Here is a 22,589-nt window from a genome sequence, read left to right as displayed (position 1 = left end):
TGAGGTGGTCATTCCACTTTGCTTATTGCAGCCTAGGGTTCACAACCTATGGGACATCATGTCTGGAAAAGAAACCACACGGTGAGATTCAAGGACATTCCATATTTAGAGAAGGGGTGGCCATATAAGATGCTGACCACCATCCAAATGAAGTGAACGAAGAGAAGCAGTCTGGCTTCAGTGAGAGCTGGACCGGATCCCACCTCTTCTGGGAAGAGTTTAAAGATGCAGTTTGTTCACTGGGAGTTGGGAATGTGAAAGTGGATAATTAATGTGGTATGAAAGAAGAGAATACAGGATCATTTTACTCACATAGGAGTAAAGGAAGGAACAAAGCACATCTGAGTCAAAGCAGAGGATGCACGTAACAGTTCCAGTCATCCCTACTTTTTAAAACAAACAGCGAGAAGCAGCAAAGTTCCTGGAAGGCAGACTGGAGATTACCAGAAATAATTAGATTAACAAAATCAAAATGCATAAAACAAAGATATGTACTTCAGGAATGTTGGCTAATAAAGGCTATGCTCAAGGTAGAGCTTGTTACGGTGCCTTTGTGCTCAGAATCACAGGCTTCAGGCTTCACACCAACTTGTTCTTTCCATCAGTGTGGAAAGGCATCCTGTCTTCTTAGATGGGAAGTCAAATGAGACTGGATGATCCAAACTACAACATTCTCTTGTGTTCCATAAGCTAAAGGAATAGAAGAGATCAAGCAAAACCATATCCAAGGAAAGCACACCCCAAGTGTACTAGCCCTGTGTGGCTATGGGGAAGGACAGAGTCTTTTTGCCCAAATAATTTGCAAAGATGAAGATAAAGAATCTTCACCACACCAGCCCTGTGTGCCACCAGAGAAGGAGACTTGTTCCTTTTTCCTAGCTCACCCCTTCTTTTCTCAGCTTTCAATTCCCTTCCATTGTTGCATGAAGCAAAAATACAGCATGTTGCCTTGACTTCTTGTTTAACCAAAAAATCCCAGAACAACTGCTCAGAATAACTGTTAGATGGGATTTTTTCCTTTACTAAACATTTGGTTTTCACCCATTGAAAAATATCAATTCATCACAAATGTAATCGGAAAGGTTTTAAGGTCTGGGATGGGAGGGAACTGAAAGGAACTGAGAGTCCAGGGATTGGGACTCTGAATCAGAGAAGGAAAGGACTTGACCTCTGGTGTCCCACATCCCAGATGAGTACATCAACCACTAAGCTATTCCAAGGCAGGAGGTGAGTCTGTCTCATCTCAGGAAAGTGTCTAAAGGGATGGATTTTGTTCCAACATAGCACAAAAACAAATTGCAAATCTTCCTCCCCCCTTCTTTAAATTGAATTCTTGTTCTCCAGCCAGCCCGGCTTGGTATTAGTTTTGTGTAAGTTAAATAGACCAGACACGTTTTTTCCTGTTGGTATTTGATAGATATTCGGTAAAAGAAAAAAAAAGGAGAAAAAAAGAGTTCAATCTATGCTAAGAGTTATTTCAAAATGAACGTAGTTATTATTTGTAGTTATTTCTACAGACGTAGACAGAGAGGCAACATAAGAGCTCAAGGTTTCAGAGCACTAAACGAAATACACGTGCCATCGAAAGCGTGGTGGCTGCCAGCATTTCCAGTGCCATGAGCGCTTGGAGGGGGTCTGTCTGCGAGCGTCCCTTCAGCGGGGGCTAAACCAGCTGCCTGCTCCCTTCGAGTTTCTCCCCTACAGGCTGGGAGTCAGGCGGCGGCTCGGCGTCAGAGCGGCCCGGGGGGCTGGCTCGCTGCGCCGGTGGCGAGCGTAGGGGCAGGGAGCCCGTGCCGGTGCCGGTGCCGGGTCAGGTGTCCGGCGGCAGCGGAGCGGCGGCGCTCGGCCGGGGCCGCACCACCATGGACAGCGCCCTGGGGCTGGAGCCCGGCCACGCTCCGCCGGCCGCGGCAGCGGCACCGCCGGGCGCAGCCCCGGGGATTCATCACCGGCTCCTCGCCCTCAAATCTGAAAATTACTCCTTTCGCTGTCTGCTGGATTCTAGGAACCAGACAGAAGATTTGGCAAAGCTCTCTGCAGCTCCGCGCAGCTTTCTGTATTTTTGCTTCGCCCCCTCCCCGCCCCGCCCGCCCATTCTCGAGTGCATTAAATTAAATGCATATTGTCTAAATAAACGGCGCGTTGTGTCAATAGCTGAGCTGGGGGAACTCCGGCCACCCCTCGGGTGCGAGAGACGGCTCAGCTACTCTATCATTGTTTTAATAAAGGAGATTAGTGTGCTCGCATGGTGCGCCACGGAACGTCGTCTGGGGCTTGCTGATGGGGAGGGGAAGAGCGGGTTTATCTTTCTCCCCGAGCAATCTTTTCACTCAACGAGAAGATGATACCGCTTCAGACGTGGAAGAAGGAGTTTCTCATCCCCGACGGCGCCCGGGGAGTCAGAGGAGAGGAAAGCACCCTTCATGAGAACTGGGCACTGCAGAGCACAGCAGGGCTAGGTCGCGGGCAAGAATGAGTGCGAGCTAGAAAGTCTGCCTCAATGTGCGAGCAGTCGTGTCTGCTACCAACTCCACAGCAGCCTTGTCCTCAAGCCCACCCTGGGAGCCTTGGAAAAATATTCTGGGGCTTCGCACCTCGCCTGCAGAGAGCTGCCCTCTCTGGCTTTTAACCTTGCTGGATCAGAGAGGTTGAGCTAGTCAGGGGATTTCTGGTCCTCGCAGGAGGAGTCCAGCAATCGCTGTTGTGCCGCTCCCTTCCCTTCCCCGCCAGACTCTCCCGCAGTCAGCACGCCTGTGTTTTTTTGCTGAACACCATTTTTTCCACCCTGGGAAGACTGGGGAGGTTAAACTCCCCGTCTGAACCGAAGCCCTGGACGAGTGCAACTGAGGTTATAGAAATCCGGGAGGGGAAATGACGAAAATGCTTTATTGTGAATAAAACAAGAGGGAGGAGGGAGAGGCGGAACCTCACAGAGGTGAAGGATGGGAAGTTTGCGGAGCTGAGGATTTAGCCCGTCTCCGAGCACCGGGCGGGGGTTTAGTCACTATTTCCCTCTGCCTCCCTGAGGCTGCAAGGGCATCTCCTCCCCAAAGAGCTGAACCTGTCCCACTTGCTGGCTTTTGTTTCGCTCCTGAGCGGCTTCTGGGGGGAGCCCGGTCACACACCCTCCCGCAGCCCCGGCCCTATTCCCCGCTCGGGAATTACGTGCCAAACCTGGAACAGGGACTTATCTCTCTAGCCAAGCTCCCAGGTCAACTTCCTCGTAGGAAAGCTGATTTATGCGTGTTTATACGTATGGAAAAAGGAGGCAGAAGCCAAGCGCGGCATCCCTCCAAAATCTCATTGTCTTTGAGGCGGGAAGACGGGAGAAAGTGGAGTCAGAAAACCTAAAATGATAAGGTTTGCCTTGTCGCGGCAGAGAGGGCTTGGCCAGAAAGGCAAACACGGGGTTTTGCCTCACCTCTCCGCAGCTGAAGCCTTTCCCAGGTCCGACAAAAGGACCGGTTCCCTCCGTGCATCCCGGCTCGAGAAACAACCGGCGGCAGAGCTGCTCGCCTTGGCGGGGAGCCCTGCCGTAACCGAGGCCCCGGCAGGTAAAAGCCCCGTAAAAGTGTAGAGTTTTCCTCTCTCCCAGACACCGGGCCAGCCGTGCCCGTGGGCGCTCCGTGAGCGGAGCGATGTTTGGCGCAGGTGTAGGGATTGGAATCGCGCCTAAAGCTCCGCCGGTCCATCGTCTAGTCCAGCCTCATCCCTTCTCACCCGTCCGAGGCCAGGGGACACCGGGAGCTGCCAGTGCGGAGCAGCCGGGCGGGTGGGGGGAAATGCTGCAGGTGGCGGCGGGTGCCTCCCGGGACAGCATCTCCCGCGGCATCCTGCAGGGCAGGGAAGGTTTAAACCCCAAACGAGGGGACTTTTTTCCCCATCCTGCCACAGAGCTCAGGCTTACGGTGAGGCTGGGGACCAGGAGTTTGCTCACGGCTACGTGAGTTCGCTCATTTGTGTACGTGGCAGGTGACAAAGCGCTGCGCCGGTCCTTGCAGATGAGAGCCCTCGGGGGGGCGGGGGGCAGGGGGGCATGGAAGCACGGGGTGATAGTGAGTCTCCTAAACGCCTTCGGCACTGCTCAGTTCCTGCCGTATTAGCACAGCCATAGTTGGGTTGTTTTATTTTTTTTCTTCCCTCTCTTTTTTTTTTTTTTTTTTTCCTCCCAAGCCCACTGAGGCAGAGAAGAGGCAAACTCAGCCATAGGAAGGTGGTTAGTGATGTCACAAGTTTGGTCTTTTCAATAAAAGCAATGGAGAAGGGTCTCCCCCACTATATATATTAGGGGAAGCTTCTGTTCTTCATAATAAAAAGAGCAGCAAGGGAGAAAAGCACCTGCTTTTAACACCCTTTATTTCGCCCTAATCTGTTACAGGCAGAATCAAAGCTCTGTAGGCTGGATTTTTGAAAGTATTGCCTTTTTAAAAAATTCATTTAACTTCTTCTCCTTTTTTTTTTTTTTTTCTTTTCTTCTTAAGCATAGAACAAAGTTTTGGAAGCGATTGCTGAGAAGAGCAACCACTGTTGGCCAGGGTGATCTCTGAGAGGCACAGACAGCTGTAACTCAAGGAAAAGGTGAAGTAATAAATTGTGAAGGAACCTCAGGATTCTGAGTTTATAGAAGCTATTTATTTTTCCTGAGTCTGTAAGGGATGGTGTGTGTTGGTTTTTCGTGTATTTTTTTTAAAAAAATTAATTTCTGGAGGAGAGGAAATTCTAAAAATATTTGATGGACGTTTCACTTTTAACATGAGCAATGCACGTATGAGTGTGTGGGGGCTATTTTCAGGGGATCTCACAATTATTTTTAATTAGTCGAAAGGGCAGTGTAAATCAAAGACGCCTATTAGCTATACATTTTAATTTATAGCCTACCAGGACTTCAGGGAATTTATTTAGAGCATAAACGGTTTAATGTTTTCAGCATGATTTCTATTTCAGCTCTTATGTTGTCGGTTTTATTTGCCTGTGTGGTGTGGAATCTGGCTGAGGAGCTGGGCTTTTAAGTTGTGGCAGCAAGCGTCGTTTAACTTAAAATAACCTGCACCTAGAAAAACGCTTTGCTTTGCACCCAAACCTTCTCCAGACAGCCTTCTTTAATTCGGGGGCAGGATGAGAAGGAGCAACCAGCCGGCACGCCTCAGTGTTTTGTTGCGGCTTGTGAGGGTGTTGGGAAAGCATTCCCTGTAAATCAGGCTGTCAGCGGCACAACCAGCGCCCCCAGTGCCCCGGGGGCAGCGAGGTGCCCGCCGCGGCCTCTGGCGGGGTTCGGCGGAGCCCCGCGGAGGGGCGAGGGCTCCCGGGATGCTGCCGGGACGGAGCCATCCTCCCCAGGTGTGCGCTGGCACGGCCCGGCCTGCGCCGTCGAACATGAGGAGATCGGAGTGCAGGGCATTCCCTCTGGGAGAGCCGCCGGGGGTGGGGGCAAGGGGGGCAAGGGCTCCCCGGCTGTGTCCCTGTGTCCCCTTGTAGCAGCCGGGGCAGCTCCTTGCGCCAACAGCCTGACAGACGGGCGGGCTGGGTTACCGTCGGGTTTTACAGAAGTGTTACCCCGGCGTGGAAAAGTTCGGTGCCTCCTTCGCGGGGTGCGGGGCTGCCGGCCCTCGGTGCCCGGCGGGCTGCGGGGGTGACCGGGGGTGACCGGGGGTGATCGGGGGTGACCGGCCGCTCCGGCCGCTCCGGCCATCGCTGTCCTCGCAGCCCCGCGGCGCTGTCCGCCTCGCACGGGAGCGCAACCTGACGCCGCGGTTTGCAGCGCCCTGGCCAGGCTGAAGGAGGGCGAAGTGGAAGGCGAAAAAGGGAGAGGAGGAGAAAACTTTCCACTAGTTTACTTTTTTGGCCAGGAGCGCCAGCGTTCATAGACCGCGAGTCCTCCCCCCAGCCCTCCCCCTTAGCTCCCCCCCTCCCTTCACTAGCGTACAATTAGCATCATTAGGATCCGACCCTCCGGCTAATAGGGGAACGGCGACCAACAACGGTAGGTGCGTGCAAGGAAAGGCGGCAGCAGTCCCGGGCAGGGCTTTGGGGCTTGAGCTAAAAAGTGCCCCCACCGATGGGAGGAATTCCCGCGGCAGGGGAGGCGCGGACCCGGGGGTAAACACAAAAAGGGAGAGCTGGAAGGTGAGCGAGAGAGGAGTCCGGCTGCAGAAGATGCGGAGAGCTTGGCCGGAATCCTTGGGGTCCGCTGAGTGCATGTGCTGCGGGGTGTTTCCCTTTCTTCGCTCCTTTTTGATGGCGGGCCCGGGAAGCGCCGATTCCCAGTCTCCGTTTTGGCTGTGGGTATCCCGCCCGGGCTCTCGCTCTCTCCGCACATGTTCCTAGGGCGCCATCTCTTTGCAAAACCCTCCGTCCTCCCGCAGGTCTCCCAAAGGCTGCTCCGGAGCGCGTGAACATCGCAGGCTGCAGACCAGTCCAACCTGCCGAGCCAAGCATGCTTCCCAGCCCCTGAGCCTCCCGGGGTTACCGCTCCTCCCAGACCTCTCGGGCTCCCCAGACAGGCAGCGACCTTTGCTTGTCTCTCCTTGTCACTGCTTCTCTCTCTCCTTGTCAATGTTGGGGACCAAAACTTTCCGGCAGCTGGAGAAGTGAACCTGACCCTTTTTTTTTGCGGAGGTATACTGAAAGACAGATGTGGAGATGCATCCCCCCTCCCGCCTCAGTCTGTGTGTGTGTTTGTGTGTCCCCGCGTGTGTTTACAGAGAAGTGAGCAGCTGAGCTGACTTTTGGGAATCTTTCCGTATCTGCAGAGAGGCTTCTGCTGTAACATAAAGCCCTGAGACAGTGGCTTAGCGGACTGGAACTGAACAGGGCTCAGGGAACTCCCTGGACCCCGCTCTAACCCTGTTCAAATGAGAGCTGGATGCTTTTTGAACTAATATCGAGAGAGAACTTGCCTGCGGGCAGCGAGAGACAGAGAGAGGGAGGGAGGGAAAGAGGGAGGGAGAGGCAGACAGCAAGGAAGGGAGAGAGACAGAGCGAAGTTTGGAAGGAGTGAGCCGAGAGCTCAGAAAGTTTGTTTTTCCTTCAGAGCCTCGGAGCTGCTAGAGCCGCAGCGGGGACTCCTTGAGAACGGCGCTGGCGCATCTGTCCCTCGGGACTGACCTCCCTTTCCTTGCAGGTTTTAAGCCCCGGAGGATACAATGTTCGCTAAACTCTTCCAGCAGTGGAGTTTCGCAGTGTTCCTGCTGAGTTATTCCGTGCCCTCCTACGGGAGATCAGTAGAGGGGATCAGCCGCCGACTGTGAGTTTCTCTTTTTCTTTTTTTCTTTCCCTTTATTGTCCCTCGCTGCGGCGGCGGGGCGGGTGGGGAGGGAGGCAGCCCGGGACGCTCCAGGTTACCTGCCCCAGGTGCTCACCGGCGGTGCCTGAGAGCCGGGAAGAGGCATTTGGGACAGGGAAAGGGCGCTTTGCAGCTGTCTGACCTTAAAGAGTTTTGGGGGAGGAGATGAGAAACCTGAGGGGCTTCTCTTCCGACGCAGCTGGGTGATTGTTGTGCTGCTGCCCGGGACCCTCGTAGGGAGCATCCTGGTTTGTCCGAATGCTGTGTGTTACATTAAATAGCATACACTTCCTCACTTCCTCGGCTCTGGCGTGGAGCCAATATTGATAAGGGTAGGGGAAACATGTAGAAGTGAGGGCCATCATGACACTGAAGTACTGAACAATTTCTTTGGATTTCTGCCACTTCAAGGAAAAAAAATCCAAAGGGAGTCCAGTATATTACTTAGAGGCAGAGGCATATTTTTTGATAAATGATAGTGTAACTTAAGACAGTCTGTTCAGGAAATGACCTTTTTGCTCCTTCCAAAATAATCAGCCTGGTTTATACTAATACCCGTACGCAAAGTGCAGGAGAAGCCTCTGAGCTGATGCAGGAGCAGCTGCCTCACACATCTAACTTGTTGGCTTTCTCTGGACTTGCATCAGATTTTCTAAGGAAGAAACACCTCAGTCATACTGGGGAGGGCTGTATTGTTATTCAGTTCCAAAGGAAGTTGGAGAAAAAGTGCTGGAAAATCCGATCACGACTTACAGGGAAACATGACACAGCAAACAATTTCAGATGGGTTTCCTTGTAAATGTTTTATTACATACATAAGGACAAGATCTCCAAATAGCACTTCCTCTGCCATTTAAGCAACACAGAGAATAATAACTGTAACAATAATAATAATAATAATAATAAGAAGAAGAAGAATAAGAATAAAAAACCCCAAACACCCAAAAGAAAAAAAAAACATACCCCAGGTGAAGTGACTTCAGACACACCTAAAGTTTGGCACCAGGCAGAGAGCTATTACAAATCTCCTACAGCAAATTGTGTAGAACATGTTATTGCTGATAATGTTACAGTGTATTCTTCTCAGTCCAGTAACGTTTAACTGTTTTGTACTCCTGCAAGCTGTTCTTGGGCTATTTATTTCTTTTGGGACCATTTTATACAGAGGAGTCAAACTTCAGTTTCAAAAATAAATTAAAAAAGAAAATAATTGTAGTGCAGTTAAATGCTGTTATTTTCTTGGCTAGGAAACTCTGAACTGGATCTAAGCCAAATTTGGTTGTTAAAAAAAAATTAGATTTGCAAAGAAATACTCTTTCTCTTTTTGAAGCCAGTGTAGTTCTAACACTTGTTTTTAAAGGTCAGGATTAGAGGTCTTCCCAACATCCCCATTCTGTCCTGACAGGGGGGAAGAAGAGTGTGAGCTACCCAGTGAAAGCTCATTTCTCAGCTCCCTCTTTGCTCTGGTATGTAAAACACACACAAGAAAGCAGTCAGCTGTCAGTTAGTGGCATTTTCGTAGTTTTGTTTGTGGGCACAGCACAAACACAGACACCACACTCAAACATGTGTCGTGTTTTAATATCACCACAAACCATTCCTAGAGTTAATGGTTAATAACTCACTTAGGCTTTGAGTTGATGTTTTTTTTTTTTTCCAGTCAAAAGCTTAAACCAGTAATGGATGAAACTACTGAAGCACATTATCATAGACATGCAAAAGTAATCAAAATTACATAGGCCTGGTTCTACAGACTTTGCTGAAGCAAATCTCCCATGGAAAGCAATAACAAATTGTCCCAAGAAAAGATTTCCAGACATGTTATTTGTTATAGGAGTGCTTTAGCTGCTAAAGAACTTCTGAGAAACTCAGTAATGCCTCAAAATGAAGTTACATATTTTTATCATCATCTCCAGACATCAGAGCATCATGTCCCTAGATCTGTTCAAAATATTTTTCCTAACCCTGTGATAGGTTGAGCAGATTTCCCTCCCTTTGGAGTCAGTGGCAAGGGCACTCAGACTTGCAAAATCCAGAGAGCTGACTGAATCCTCCTCAGTTATTTTGCTGAATTTAGGATCAGACCCAACATGAACAGTCAAGGATAATAACAGCTAAATAAGAGCAGCTCTCTGAGACAGAAAGTGGTAGCTTGAAGAATGTTGCCTTTTAGAAATGCTAGATATCTCAAGAAAAAAAAAAAAAGGAGAAATGTGCCTGAAAAGAGCAGCTTATCTGGAAGTATGTGAAGTCAGGATAGTCGCAAGTCAGGGATTTCTGGTGCTTTCCCCATGATGAGACACCCAGTCTCATGTGTACACAGTGTACTTGGATCCAGTAATTAGTTTGCATGCTCTGGTCAAGTACAAACCATCAACATCCCACTCTCACAGTGCCCACCACAGGTAAGCTTAGCATTTACTGCTCCTGGTTTGGGTACAGACTCCTTTCCCTTGGATGAAAGGTGCATTTTATAGAAGGGTGGAAGGGACCTCTAGTGGGTCATCTTAACCCTAACAGCCTAATATTTTTTTGCATATCATAGCCAATATGTGAATGCAATCATTCCAGCCTCCATTGCCTTCCTACTCTGAGTGTGTGGGTGAGATGTTGTTGATATCTCCATTATGAAGCACTTCTTACATCAGTCTTCTTGGGCAAGTCTTTCTCCATGATTTACAAACATAGGAGTTGTTTGAATAACTGAAGCAGAAGGAGGCAGAAGGTCAAAGAGATATGTATCTACCACATCTTTGTTTCAAGGAGATTTTTGATCTAGAGCATACAAAGGAAGCTAGTAGGCAAAATATAATCCTTAAGTCTGGCTGAGTAATAAAAGTCATGTGAAATGTAACACTACGTAATGTTATACAATCTGGAATAGCAGAATGTTATTTGGAGCCAGACTTGATGCTAAATATCATACAGACATTTAAAGAGAAACCCACCCTCTTTGGCACACCAAGCCCTCACACGTCAATGCCTGCATTATTTTGGAAATGCATACTCACTCAAGATGTAGATCTTGTAATGCTCTCTGACTGCCTTGTGTGTACTGGAACGAAATGTTTAGGTTTCAGTTCTGTAAAATGGAATAGGTTTTCAGTCAAGAGGACTTTAATAATAGGCTTTGGAGAGTCAAGATTTTGTCACAGTGGGGAAATTGACCAAATACACATTAGAGGATTAAGGCTGCTTTAGGTTGTCTGTTGCAGAAGGAATTCTCTTTGGTAGTTCACAGGAGGCAGTAGGAAAGCTTTGCTCATCACATGAGATACTGGTTTAGACTCCCTAAAGCACGGAGATTTCATACACTTTCTATGAACTAGAAGAGTGAAAGCAGAACTGAATTTCCCATGAAAATTCCTGAGAAAATAGACTACTGAAGCTCGGAATGTAACCTGAGTCACACTGGACAGCCTGACAGGCAGCACAGAGGCAGTCACCCAGAGCAGCCCAGGGTGCTGGTTTTATTGGCCTATTTGTCAATCAGACTGACCCTAATGAGAAGGGTGTTGGAGATGGCTCTTGGTCCAAAAAATTCTTCTGGGGGAGATCATGAGCTTGTGTTAATGGTCACAGCTGTGCTGAAGAGAAAGACACGATATGGGATCAGCTTAGGATTATCACATTGCATTTTTGCTTAGGCACATTTAGTAGAGGGGCATAAAATATTTGCCCTAAAGACTGAAGTCATGCAAAACTGATTTTGGGACATTTAAAACACAGACAATATTTGATTACATGTGTTCTCACAAACCTCAGTATATGCAGAGCTGATTTTGAGCAAGATTTTGAAAGTCATCTTCCAGTCTCATTGTGAAATGAGGGAAAGCTGCTGTTTGAATTTTGCACTAATAGACATGTAGTATCACTTAAATCCATCACTTGAACCCAATACTCAAAAAGTACAGCCCTACAAAGACAAAAAGTGAAGGGGATGCTCTTAAGCCAATTCTACTTGAAATTGCCAATTTCCAATAGCTCCAATAGTTGATCAAGTCATAAATCTAAAGGGTTTGGCTGAAGGGACCGAGAAAGAGAAACTGCAGAACACTTCCAAACATTTTGCATTTTGAAACCTGGTAACGTAGCAGGGGAGTGAGGGATGGGATGGAAGGAAGGAATATTCACTCACAGTGATGTGTCTTCTTCCAGTTCACCCACATGCAGAAACCACTTCTTACCCAGCTAATTGACCAAATGATTATCGGACAGGCAAGGCAGTGAATGGAATTTCTTTGGCCAGTAAGAATCCAGTCACATGCCATACCCTGATGCAAGAGGAGAGATTCCATAGCCAAACTCTGCCTGCTGGAGTAGAGCAATTGGAAGGATAAACTGTATTATTGCATTCATGGGAACATAGCTAAAATCCCAGCCTGCGCTCTGTCTGTGCTTCACAGCACAGCTGTGCATCTACTCCACTTCAAGGAAAAGGCATGTATTTTCTCACAGTTATTTATGATCCAGGTGCCATTTGTATCTTCTTTCCTCAGATGTTTAATACATTCCTTGCCAATACAACATCTCTGAAAGACAGATAGCTACTCATCTCCCAGTTCCTCGAAAACAAGACAGAGCTCAGTGTACCAAAAGGTCAGGATGAACCCTGGAAAAACCACTCCAACAAACCAGGATGCTCTTGAAGAAGATCCAGTGAAGAGGGTTAGCACAAAACTCAAACAGCACAGCAGACAAGAAATTTGGCCCCAAAAGTTCACACTTAAAGCAATACTAGGAAGGCATCTAAAACCATAATTACACACAAGTGACCAAGCAGTAAATCCACAGGAGTGGCTGAGGCTCATCTCTGCTGATGCTCAGGCTGCCTCCATGGGTAGCTCATTATGAACTGAAGTGCCTGTGTTTTAGGCACCCAAATTCAAATTTTTTTCCCTTATGCTCCTGCAATTGCACTTATTTAAATGTAGGAATAAAAGGCACTTTTATGTGCTTGTTTATGTTTTCGAAGTACATGACTGATATCACTAGAAAATCACTAGAATGATGCTGTACAAACACTGCTTCCAGCTCCAGCAGAAGTACTGGGTTTTTCTCTCTTGCTGCATTATCTGACCCTTGAGTTTTCCTATCTCTGACAACTGCCTTCCTGCTCTTACTGCCTCAAGTGTGATATATTAAGAGTCTTAATGCTTTCCTAGAGCAGAGCAGTGACTAATCCAGCTCCAGGTCCAGTGGTGTGTGATCAGTAAGCTGAGAATTATCACCTGCTTAGGTCTTTCCCTTCTCTGCTGGGAGCAGCTACTCTGAGGAAGAAGCAGGACTTGCTCCAGCAGTCTGACTTCACTGGGTATCTCCAAGACTGGTACACAGTCACTGTGGCCACCGCAGCCAGAGAAGAGAGGAGCTCTGCCAAGCACTGGGCAATAACCAAATCCTAAACATTTTTTCCCTCTCCTCTCTTCTTTTCCTTTAGCAAACGGGCTGTATCAGAGCACCAGCTATTGCATGACAAGGGCAAGTCAATCCAAGACTTACGAAGAAGAATATTCCTTCAAAATTTGATCGAAGGTGTCAACACTGCAGAGATCCGTGCAACGTCAGAGGTGTCACCTAACCCTAAACCTGCTACCAACACGAAGAACTACCCTGTCCGGTTTGGCAGTGAAGATGAGGGCAGATACTTAACTCAGGAGACAAACAAATCACAGACCTACAAGGAGCAGCCCCTGAAGGTGTCAGGGAAGAAAAAGAAAGCAAAGCCTGGAAAACGTAAGGAACAAGAGAAGAAAAAGAGGCGAACCCGCTCAGCTTGGCTAAATTCCGGCATGTATGGAGACATCGTGACCGAGAGCCCGTTCCTGGACATCTCTGTTACTACACATAATCACACTTTAAGGTAATTCTGCTATGTTCTTTTGGGGAGCATGCCATGTAGTTACTGAAATTGTTATCCCTCGGTGTGAGAGGCCAAGGCCTCACCCAAACTGGGAGTAAAAGCAGATCTTTGTACTCATGACTGGGCAGTGGCTTTTCAAGCACAGTCTCAAGGTGCTCTCTGCAGGTAAGCGCCCCTTCCACTTTGCACTGGGGACAAAGCCTTTCTTTCCTAAGAGACACAATTCACGTAAACAACTTATGGCCAAAATCTGCTTCCTGAAGCTGAGTAGTAAGTGAAGGTATTTCTGCAAAAAGGAAACACATCACAGCCACTAAAATTTCCTTTCCTGCTTTAACCATAGTGTATCTCACATCACATCTTGGTCCCATGCTTGGGCCTCAGCAGATTGAAAGCTTTGACTTTTATTTAAGGCTTTGCATCTATAAAATGGCGAAGTTTTCTTTCCTTCCTCTCAACACCTCCCCTTTTTGGCAACTTTCCTACCCTTACTTTACAGTTTTTCATTTTACTGTTTAACCTTAGGGGAGAACACGGAAAAATTCTCTCTCAGTAATATCTGCAAACAAGGCAGACCAGCCTTTCACCGTAAAATTTTCCCTGCCATTAGAACTTTTAATACAGCTCCATCCTTTTGCCAGCTCATGAAACAATTATGTTGCTGCTTAAAAATGTTTAGCATTGGCCTTGGAGAGGGATATGCCTCCCTCATGCATGACAGTGAAGGGTTTTTAGGGCAGTAGCCTGGAGACATCAGCTTAGGTGTCCCAAGTGACTCATCCCCTTGCAGTCAGTTTTCATGGAAATCTGAACACTTGCAGACAAAGCCAAGGACTCCACTCCTCAGTTCTCCTTGAATGTTTGCATTTTACCAGCAAAACCCGCACCCTTTTCTCTCCTCCTCCCCTTTACTTTGGCAGAACAGACATAGGACAAGTGCCACTTGCTCACAGTAAATCCCTTGGAAAGAGACACCAGCTGTGGGATTTACTAAAATCCAGCCTGAGGTTAGGCTCTACAGGCCACAGTTTGCAATGTGCTCCATCACCTCAGCTTGTGCTGGCATCTACAGGAGTTACCAACACCTGGGGCTGGGCACTCAGACCATAAACCAGGGTGTCCCAGACCATAAACCAGTGCATCCCAGACCAAAACCAGCTGGCATGGCTGTAGTAGGTAGGAGGGAAGTAAGAGACACTGGTTTGTCTCAGCACCTTAGCAAAGGCAGCCTTCAGGATTCTGCTCAGGAGGTGCCTATGTTTCAACAGATGTCAAGGGACTGCGTTGGCCAGTAAGTAACACCTGTCTTGAGCACAAAGAAATCTAGAATGTGAGGAAAAAACATCCTAGGGCATTTCAACTGTTATTTCTTTTTCTTGCTATGCTGTCTTTGGTGTCTATCTAATGGGATATATAAAAGAGCTGCAGGTACAACCCTGCTGATTTTCGCAGTTCAGCCTTTCTGTTTGAAGTGTGGCTGGATGGCTGAAGGCTCTCAGCTTTACTGAGGAGTCCGACATCCAAGTGCAGCATTTCTCACAGATTCCTAAAGAGAACTTGTATTTTAGATCCTCAACTGGAGATGATTTAACAAAGACAATCCATTAAAAAAGGAAAATGGAATTCCTCCTTCACAAGTACAGAGAACATGTTTGTTTAGCCCTAACAAACTTCTAGTACATGAGTTTTTAGTTATCCCAGTTGGCTGGCAAAAGATGTAAACTTTAAGCATGATTTTCACTGTATCCCTGTGCTTCTTTTCTGCTCAACACGCCAGATTAAAATCTTCATGCCAATTCTCTCTGATCAATTGTGAAAACAAAATTTTCGGTTTAGGTCAGAAAAAAATAGGCAAAAATAATGTCACCTTTAGATGTTTTGACTTGCTACAAGGAGTATCTCATGAAAGGAGCCAATCTTTCAAAACCTGGGACCAAATCACTGAACACAGCTTGCGAATTATCATTAGTACAGAGCCCATTGTCCAGATGTGGCTTAGCTTAAACTTTAAAACAAAGCCTAAAATCCAGACCAAATTGAAAATATTAGAAACAGGCCTGAGTAGTGCAGACACACACACATGCACAGCCATGCTGTATGAATTATCTGCCATTGTTACACCGTTGGAATATATCCTGAAATGGACCCTAATATTGTTGTTAATTATTAAGGAGCTTCATGCTAGCATTTCCATTCCAGGCACTTTAAAAGTTATTTCTCATGGACATTCCAGCTATATTTCCACTTTAATTAAGTTGCTCTTACCTAATTTCCTAAAAGACCTTTCGAATGAATAAACTCGCTAATGAATGGAGCCTCCTTTTCAATGTGCACGTTAAGAAAACCCCCTTAAACTCACCAGGACCTGAGTTTTGTTGTGCCTCACACCCACACACTTTTGCCATGTGGAATACTACCCCCAGCTCTGGTGATCAGTCCAGAAGCAGAGAGAATCCCACTCCATCCTATAGCTCCACATTCCACCCTTAGGTGCTTCCCAAGGAACCGCTAAATAAATGTGCTGTTCACCGGGACAGAAGGGGAAAAAGCCCAACCCTTCAGCATTTCCTGCAGCACCTCTGAGCAACTTCATGTTGCAGGATAAGGAATACACTGACAGGTGGGAGCAGGCTCTGCTTTGTTCTCATGGGGAGAGAACTCCCTGAGAAAACTCCCAGATCTCAGGACTGGGTGCAGCTGATTGCTTCAGCCTGGGCTGAATGCAGCAGGAGCTGGAGGATAACAGGACAGGATGGTTGCTTTCTTTCAGGACCAAGCTCTCTGGCTCCCAAAGGGAAAGTTTCAGGATTAGAGCCTTTTCACTCAGTCAAGCACTCAGGGAGATGCTATCAAGGGTCTGCTCACTCCAAGACCTGAGCAGCCTTTAGGCACAGACGCCACAGAAATATATAGCCCCTTGTCTAAGGGGTGGTCTATCAGTTGGAAAAAGAGACCAAATAAGCCCCGTGGCACTGTTTTAACCAGAACATGGCATCACACCCCAGCAGTGAACACACCATCACCATTGCATTAACAAAGGCTTCCTTTTCCATGCCTTCAAAACTAATTCAGCTTTTCTCCAAATGTGTTTTTCTCTTTGGTAGCACTTGACATTTTTATCATAGCATCATGCAATTCTTCTGCCTGTAGCACTCAGGAATCTTCTTGCATAAGGCTCTAAATAAAACTAAAGCCCCTTTCCATTCCTCTGAGGGTAGAGTACAGTGCAATGGATGGCCTCAGTGTGTGACAAACTGATGGTCATCACACTGCTGGAGGAGTTGCATTGAGAAAAACGTAACAGAGGTCTTGAATAGATATCTAAAACTGTGACATGGTCAAACAGCCCCTGTTATTGCAAATGGTTACTAGCAAGGCACACCTGTTACAGTCTGTGGCACACTTGCTATTGATTTTATGTTCACACATTTGAAGCAAAAATTAATTAATTTTTCTGTTCTGTCGTTTCGTTTTCTTTGCAGGAGGCGCTGACATTTTCAGCAAGAGATTTTTGGAAGACATATTGCAGTATTCTGTAATAGTGAACATATGGGAAGTATTAAAATATTTATTACCTGTAAATATTGTAAATGCTCAGAATAAAACCTTTTCCCCCCATTGCTCTCTGAAACTGCACATTTTGTTATTGTGAATTTTCCTTTTTTTTTTTTGGCTAAGGCTAAGACAATTATTATTGTCACATTTACCATAATTTATTTTGTTGACTGGTGTATTTATTTTGTGAACGTATCTTGGTGCTGCTGACTTTCTATATTTTTTGTAACATAATGCACTTTAGATATACATATTGAGTACATTGGTAACTGACATAAAATGTTCCTGGTTTGTGGTTGATTTCAGTGAATGCCTACATACAATTGTTCAAACTGATTTTCCTTTGTGCATGTATAATAGCAGTATTTTAAAATTTGTAAAGAATGTCTAATAAAATATAATCTAATTAAATCATGACTCCGAAGGAAAAATGTGTTCTTTAGGAATTTCAAGAGCAGAAACACTATTTTTTTTATTTACTACATTTGAAAAGCGTTTTAAATTTTATGTGTTTACATTGGTCTAAACTCCCACATTTTCACATTAGCTTTTACTTAAAAATCACTCAGAACATATTTTGTTCCAGTGCTGTATTTCAAGTCACACAGTTGCTGAACAACCCAGGGGTAAAAAACGTCACAGAGCTCAGACCCCACTGCAGGGGAAGCAGATGCCCAACCTCCCCAGGCCCCACTCCTGTAGGGGCTGAACCACTGCACTCTCCAAATTGGAGTGTGAAAAGCAGCCCCAGGGGATGCAGCACGTCCTCCGCTCTTGGAAGGTGCTCGCAGGTCACACCCGCAGCCCTGCTCAAACCCAGACAGATGGTCGGCGTCCTGGGCTCCTGACACCTCTGCTCCGAGATGCAAATGGCCACAACACGAGTAGAGCCTCATTTCTTCATGCTTTTGGGGGGGGGGGGGGGGGGGGGGGGGCAAAACCTGTTTCCTGGGGGAATATACAAAGGGAAGAAAAACTGCAAACTGCACCGGGGGACACATCACGAGGTGCTCTTGCATTGCTGGAATAACTTTTCCCCTCTCCCAGCATAAAGATGCTTCACACATCTCTGTTTCCAAAACCATCTGCATTAATCCTGCTTCTGCCTCATCTGTAGATGAGACCAGCTAAGAGAGAGACCCCCTTCAAAACTTCATGCCCACTGGCTGAAGAAAATATGAGAAAAAAATTATGATCTATCACTTTTTCTTTCTTCTTATCCCATTCACGTGCAAATCACAGCAGCTGCTGTGGGGGCAACCAGAATAAAGGGGATTGTTTCACAGAGATATCTGAACTTCGCAAAATCCAACTGACTTTCCTCTGCCCCACTCCTTTAACACCAGCAACATCAGAAAAATGCAAGCATGGAAAAATAAATTACAAATCCTGGGAATTTTAAGATAGTTCTTGTAATTGTTGCTCTGTTCTGTAGTTGCCAAACTTTTCTTTTTTATTCTTCTTTCCTTTTTTTTAAGTGCCATCTTTTTCCATTGCCAAAGTACAGCCATCACGTAATATAAACCAGATGTATTTCTGCTCCCTACCCAATCTAGCAGAAAACTACCTCCAAGAAAGTACTAAAACCAGGAAAACTTGAGAAAAAATTACCCATCCTTCCCAACCTACTTCTCTGAAGTGTGAAATTCAACGCTTCATTATGTCCAGTTAATTGCAACAGCCACAAAGCACGTGCATGCTGTTTCCTTTTCAGATGAAAAATATTATACATGATGAAGCATAGCACTAAGGAAAAAAGGCATGGTTTCTGCACATTTTCGACTTGGCCTCCTTGCACATCCTGCCTATTTATAGTATCCAGCTAATGCTCGGATTTATACAACTGAAGTTAACTGCAATATATTCAGAAGACAATTTTGTATCTCAGGATTACCAACATATCCCAGCTGGAACTAAAACTGAAAGCTCTGGTGGGCAGAGGCAATTTATCTTCATCAGAAAGGATGAGCCTTGGCAGACAGGGGCCCAAAGAGCATAAACCAAACCAAACACCCAAATGCTTAACCTCGGCTCCACAGAACTGGCCTCCTTGTAAGAGGAAAACTGATTTTGAAGTGTCTCTGGTCTCCCCTGTATCCTTCACTGTCTGTTAAGGACTTGTAATTTTTTTCCTAGTTTCCTATAGGTAAAATCTGCAATTGTAGAGAGTTTAAGCAAAAGTCCTGTTTTTCTGAAAGACCTTTGCACAGGCCTTACAAAAGCTCTCTGTGGATCCTGTGCTTCACAGACTCTGGTTTGAAAGTTGCTGCTGCAGACTCCACAAGCTGAATGCAAGTTTTTTTGAGCTCTCAGCTTTGCAGGAAAATAAATCCTGAAGATCTTTATTTCTGAGATAAACTGGAGCAGCTTTACCTTTCTTGTGGTGGTGGGTAAAATCTCCCAGAGATTTCGGTTTCCCAGACAGTTCAACCCTAAAGGTTTAACTAGTCTCAAAGACCCCTGCAGGGGTCAGGACTTAGGAATCAGGACTTATCCTGGTATTTTCTGATGTCCATGACACCAAATGTTGGAGGAGAAAAGAAATGGTGCTTGAACTTCAATATTTCATGTTTCACTGAAATACGACCACTAGGAAGGCCGCACTTTTGCATTCATATCCTTTTAGCTCTGTTTCTCTTGGTCTCCCTATTCCCAGCTAATCCCAGACCTCACCTCACCCACAGCACCTTCCTTCACCAGTCTCTTGTTTCAGCAAGTCCTTTCTCCACATCCTGCCTCACAGCCATTGATCTTGTGTTTCTCCAAGCCCTTCATCCCAGCTTTGCTGCTGGTGGGTGGTGCTCTCCCCTCAGCATCCCCACCAGCTTCCTCCTGCTCTCTGCCCACCTCCTGGCAGGAAAAGCAGCCAGAACAGAGTGAGACAGCTTCCTCCTCACTTTGCTTTACACCACCCTATCCCAGTGCCTTTTCCCAAGCTCCTGGATAAGCAGGAGCTGTGAGGAAAGTCATCCTTTGCCTTCATCATCTCCGAGCATGAGCCTGCTCAGACGGCAGGGTCTGCACTCCTGGAGGGTGGTGAGATGTGCACAGAAAGTCCACTCATGCACAGGAGCTGAACCATAATGAAGGCTTTTCCTGATAAAGGAGATTTCTTTAAATAAGTGCCATTTTTCAGAGGGTTAAAACACGCCCAGATGTTCTTCAAGGTGATAAAAGAGCATTCACAATGCAGAGGATGCACTTCCAAATCTCCATTTTTTCCTCTGTGAGCCATAGAGGTGCTAGGGCTTCTCAGAAGAAATTCCAGAAGATTTTTACTATGGGCAATACAATTGGTTTTCCTTGGTTTACATTTAAAAATGCTATGACTACTTTGGCTGAAATCTTCTGAAAGGCAGCTCACAAAGTTTCAGCTTGAGAGGTCAAACACGAGTCAGAATCAAAGAAATGAGGCCAGAGTGTCACACCAGGAGACACTGGCCACCCTCAGAAGTGTCCTGAACAGCAGTCCTGCCTCCCAGATCCAATCAGCACAGTCAGAAACGTTGTTCCTGCCCAAGACCTCCGAGGGGAACACAGATTTGGCACCCCACTGCTGTTCTGGTTTTACAGCAGTCACCGTGTTTACTACAGGACTTAAAAGTGGTTAAGAGACATCAAATGATGACAGCTTTTCCCAGCAGCTCCCCTGTGCTGGACCTCCATCACAGACCTTTCCAGGCTCCGTGCACTTGGCACGGGGAGCTCACCCAACAGTAGAGCTCCACTCACAGAGTTTGTTTCGTGGTCCTTTGTAAATACAGACATTCATCTGGCCTTCGAGACACACAAAAAACAACCAGCACAGTTTATGCCTCTCCTCTGGAATGGCTCTGTGCTCTCAAGGAAGGCATTTCAGGCACAGGAACTGCTTGGCTTGGTTTGAAGCATTCCCCACCCCAACCTGTGGACGGCACTATCCCAACACAATGCAGCCACAGTGCAGCGATCATGCGTGTTCACTTACGAGTAAGTGTCCTTGATCTGCTGAGCCACCACAGAGAACTTGGCTTTCTTGCAGTAATTCAGAAAGGAGGGGAATGCTGGCTGGATTTAGTTACAGCCTTTGAGAGTTTGAAACATTTTGTTGTTCGGTCATAATTTACTGCAGAGAAAAAGGGCTATGATAGTTTCTGTGGAGTCTGAGGGGCTTTATTTATTTACAAAATAGATCCTACCAGAGGAAGCACAAGCTACCTTTTAGGCACCACAACATGATACCTGCCAAAATAAAATGGGAACCATCAGCATGAGGAGTTCGGTCATGTGAGCAACAAAATCATTAAAAAGTACATTTTGTCCTCTACTGAAACCACCACTGGTTTCTGCTAATAGATTCAAGAACAAAGCAGGGAAAGAGGCACATGCATTCATCCCCAATTTTAATGGGGAGAGCACTAGGTCTCCTTGGTAAAGTCATTGCATTGCTTTATCCCCGTTATTATTCAAAATGGAGTCAGATTTGCCCACTTTTCTGAAGGTTTGTGAGCTGTGTGGAAAGCTTGGGGCAGAAATGTAAAGTGCTGATGTGTAGCCTGCCTTCCTTCCCCTCACTGGATTGGTTGGTTGGGTGGTTGGTTGGTTGATTTTGGTGGTGGTAGTTTTGGTTGGGTTTGGTTTGGTTTGGCTTTTTTCCCATGGTTGCTTATCCCAGTTTTTTAACCAGGCTATGGATACAGTCATCAGGTAATAAGTGATAGGTTTCATATTCACCCAGATAAAGGTGACCATGCTCAAAGACATTTTCTCATGGCCCATCCATCCCCCAGGATGCCCCTCTGGACACTGACTTCAGTGGAAGCTATGCATACAACTTCCCACACAGTTCTCTGAATATATACCCCCTCGAGTCCACTTTTTTAGTTGGTTTCCTGGACCGTTCTCCTCACAAATAATTTTTTCCTGCAGTTAATGTTAACTAATTTGCTGTGGAAAATGTCTATGATCTAACCCTCTCCATGCCTTTCTTTCCAGATGTGTGAGTGATCCAACAGAGTGGTTTGCACTGCATATGCCATGCACCATCCTTTTCCAACAGCTGGATTCTGCTCTCTGACAGGGCAGGTGAGCATCCTCTGCACATTCATGGGTTCACTGCTATGCTAAAGTACAGGCTTGGACTTCAGAGAGCATGTTTAAGGCCACTCTGCATACTGTGGACTAAGTTCCCTTAAGAAAAACTTCTGAAAATTTGAAGGGACTTTTTTTCTCCAGTGGAACTTCCAGGAAAGCCCTATATATTCACTAAGGAAAATCCTTCCTTATATATTGGAACCACCTTTCTTGCTGTGGCCGTGCATGTTAGAGGCAGGAGGGATTTGTGTGGATTACTGCTGTTAGAAATATGTTTTACAAGATCTGGGTCAAGCAGAAAACCAGGGCACAGCAAAAGGCAGAAGAATCCCACCTTGTCACCTGAGTGTTCTGGTGTGTATCCATTTTTCCCATTTTGTTACTGCACTGGAGGAGTGAAGACCTAATCTGATTCAGCTCAAGTTTTCACACTGTTAGACACTTCACCTGTTTTCATAAACTTGTTGTTGCCCTCTCTCATCCTCCAGTAGCTGAAAGGCTGTGGAAACACACAAGCACTGCGTGCAGCTGAACTCTGATCCAAACAAGATCAAACCTTTTCCCAGTAAGAAGAGAAGTGTCCATGTAAAATTCTGTCAGTAGTTCAGGTCTGCAATCAGATCAACTCCCAGTGTGAAATGAGAATTGCCCCATGGCTGCTCTCATCCAGGCCAAGGATCACAGGATCACGTGAGAACTGGGGCTTTGGTAGCCAATTCCTCAGTCAGGCTTTTAAGCCAGTCTCCTTTTGGAATTCTGAGACAAAACAGGGAAGATTTAGGGCTTTGCTGTACCCACTTTAAAATGTCTACAGTT

General features: G+C 46.4%; 1 protein-coding gene across 1 annotated transcript; it reads left to right on the top strand.

Annotated features, from left to right (window-relative positions):
- Positions 1-7,142: 7,142 nt before the first annotated feature.
- PTHLH (parathyroid hormone like hormone) lies at positions 7,143-13,149 on the top strand (the record flags this gene model as incomplete). The annotated part of the gene is made up of 2 exons (XM_082280122.1): positions 7,143-7,243; positions 12,723-13,149. 2 exons carry the CDS (start codon positions 7,143-7,145, stop codon positions 13,147-13,149), a joined length of 528 nt encoding a protein of 175 aa, XP_082136248.1.
- Between the last annotated feature and the right edge of the window lie 9,440 nt (positions 13,150-22,589).

This window comes from Coloeus monedula (genome assembly GCF_965178545.1).
Source record: "Coloeus monedula genome assembly, chromosome: 4".
In the NCBI taxonomy this organism is placed as follows: domain Eukaryota; kingdom Metazoa; phylum Chordata; class Aves; order Passeriformes; family Corvidae; genus Coloeus; species Coloeus monedula.
This window is presented reverse-complemented; position numbering and strand designations above follow the sequence as displayed.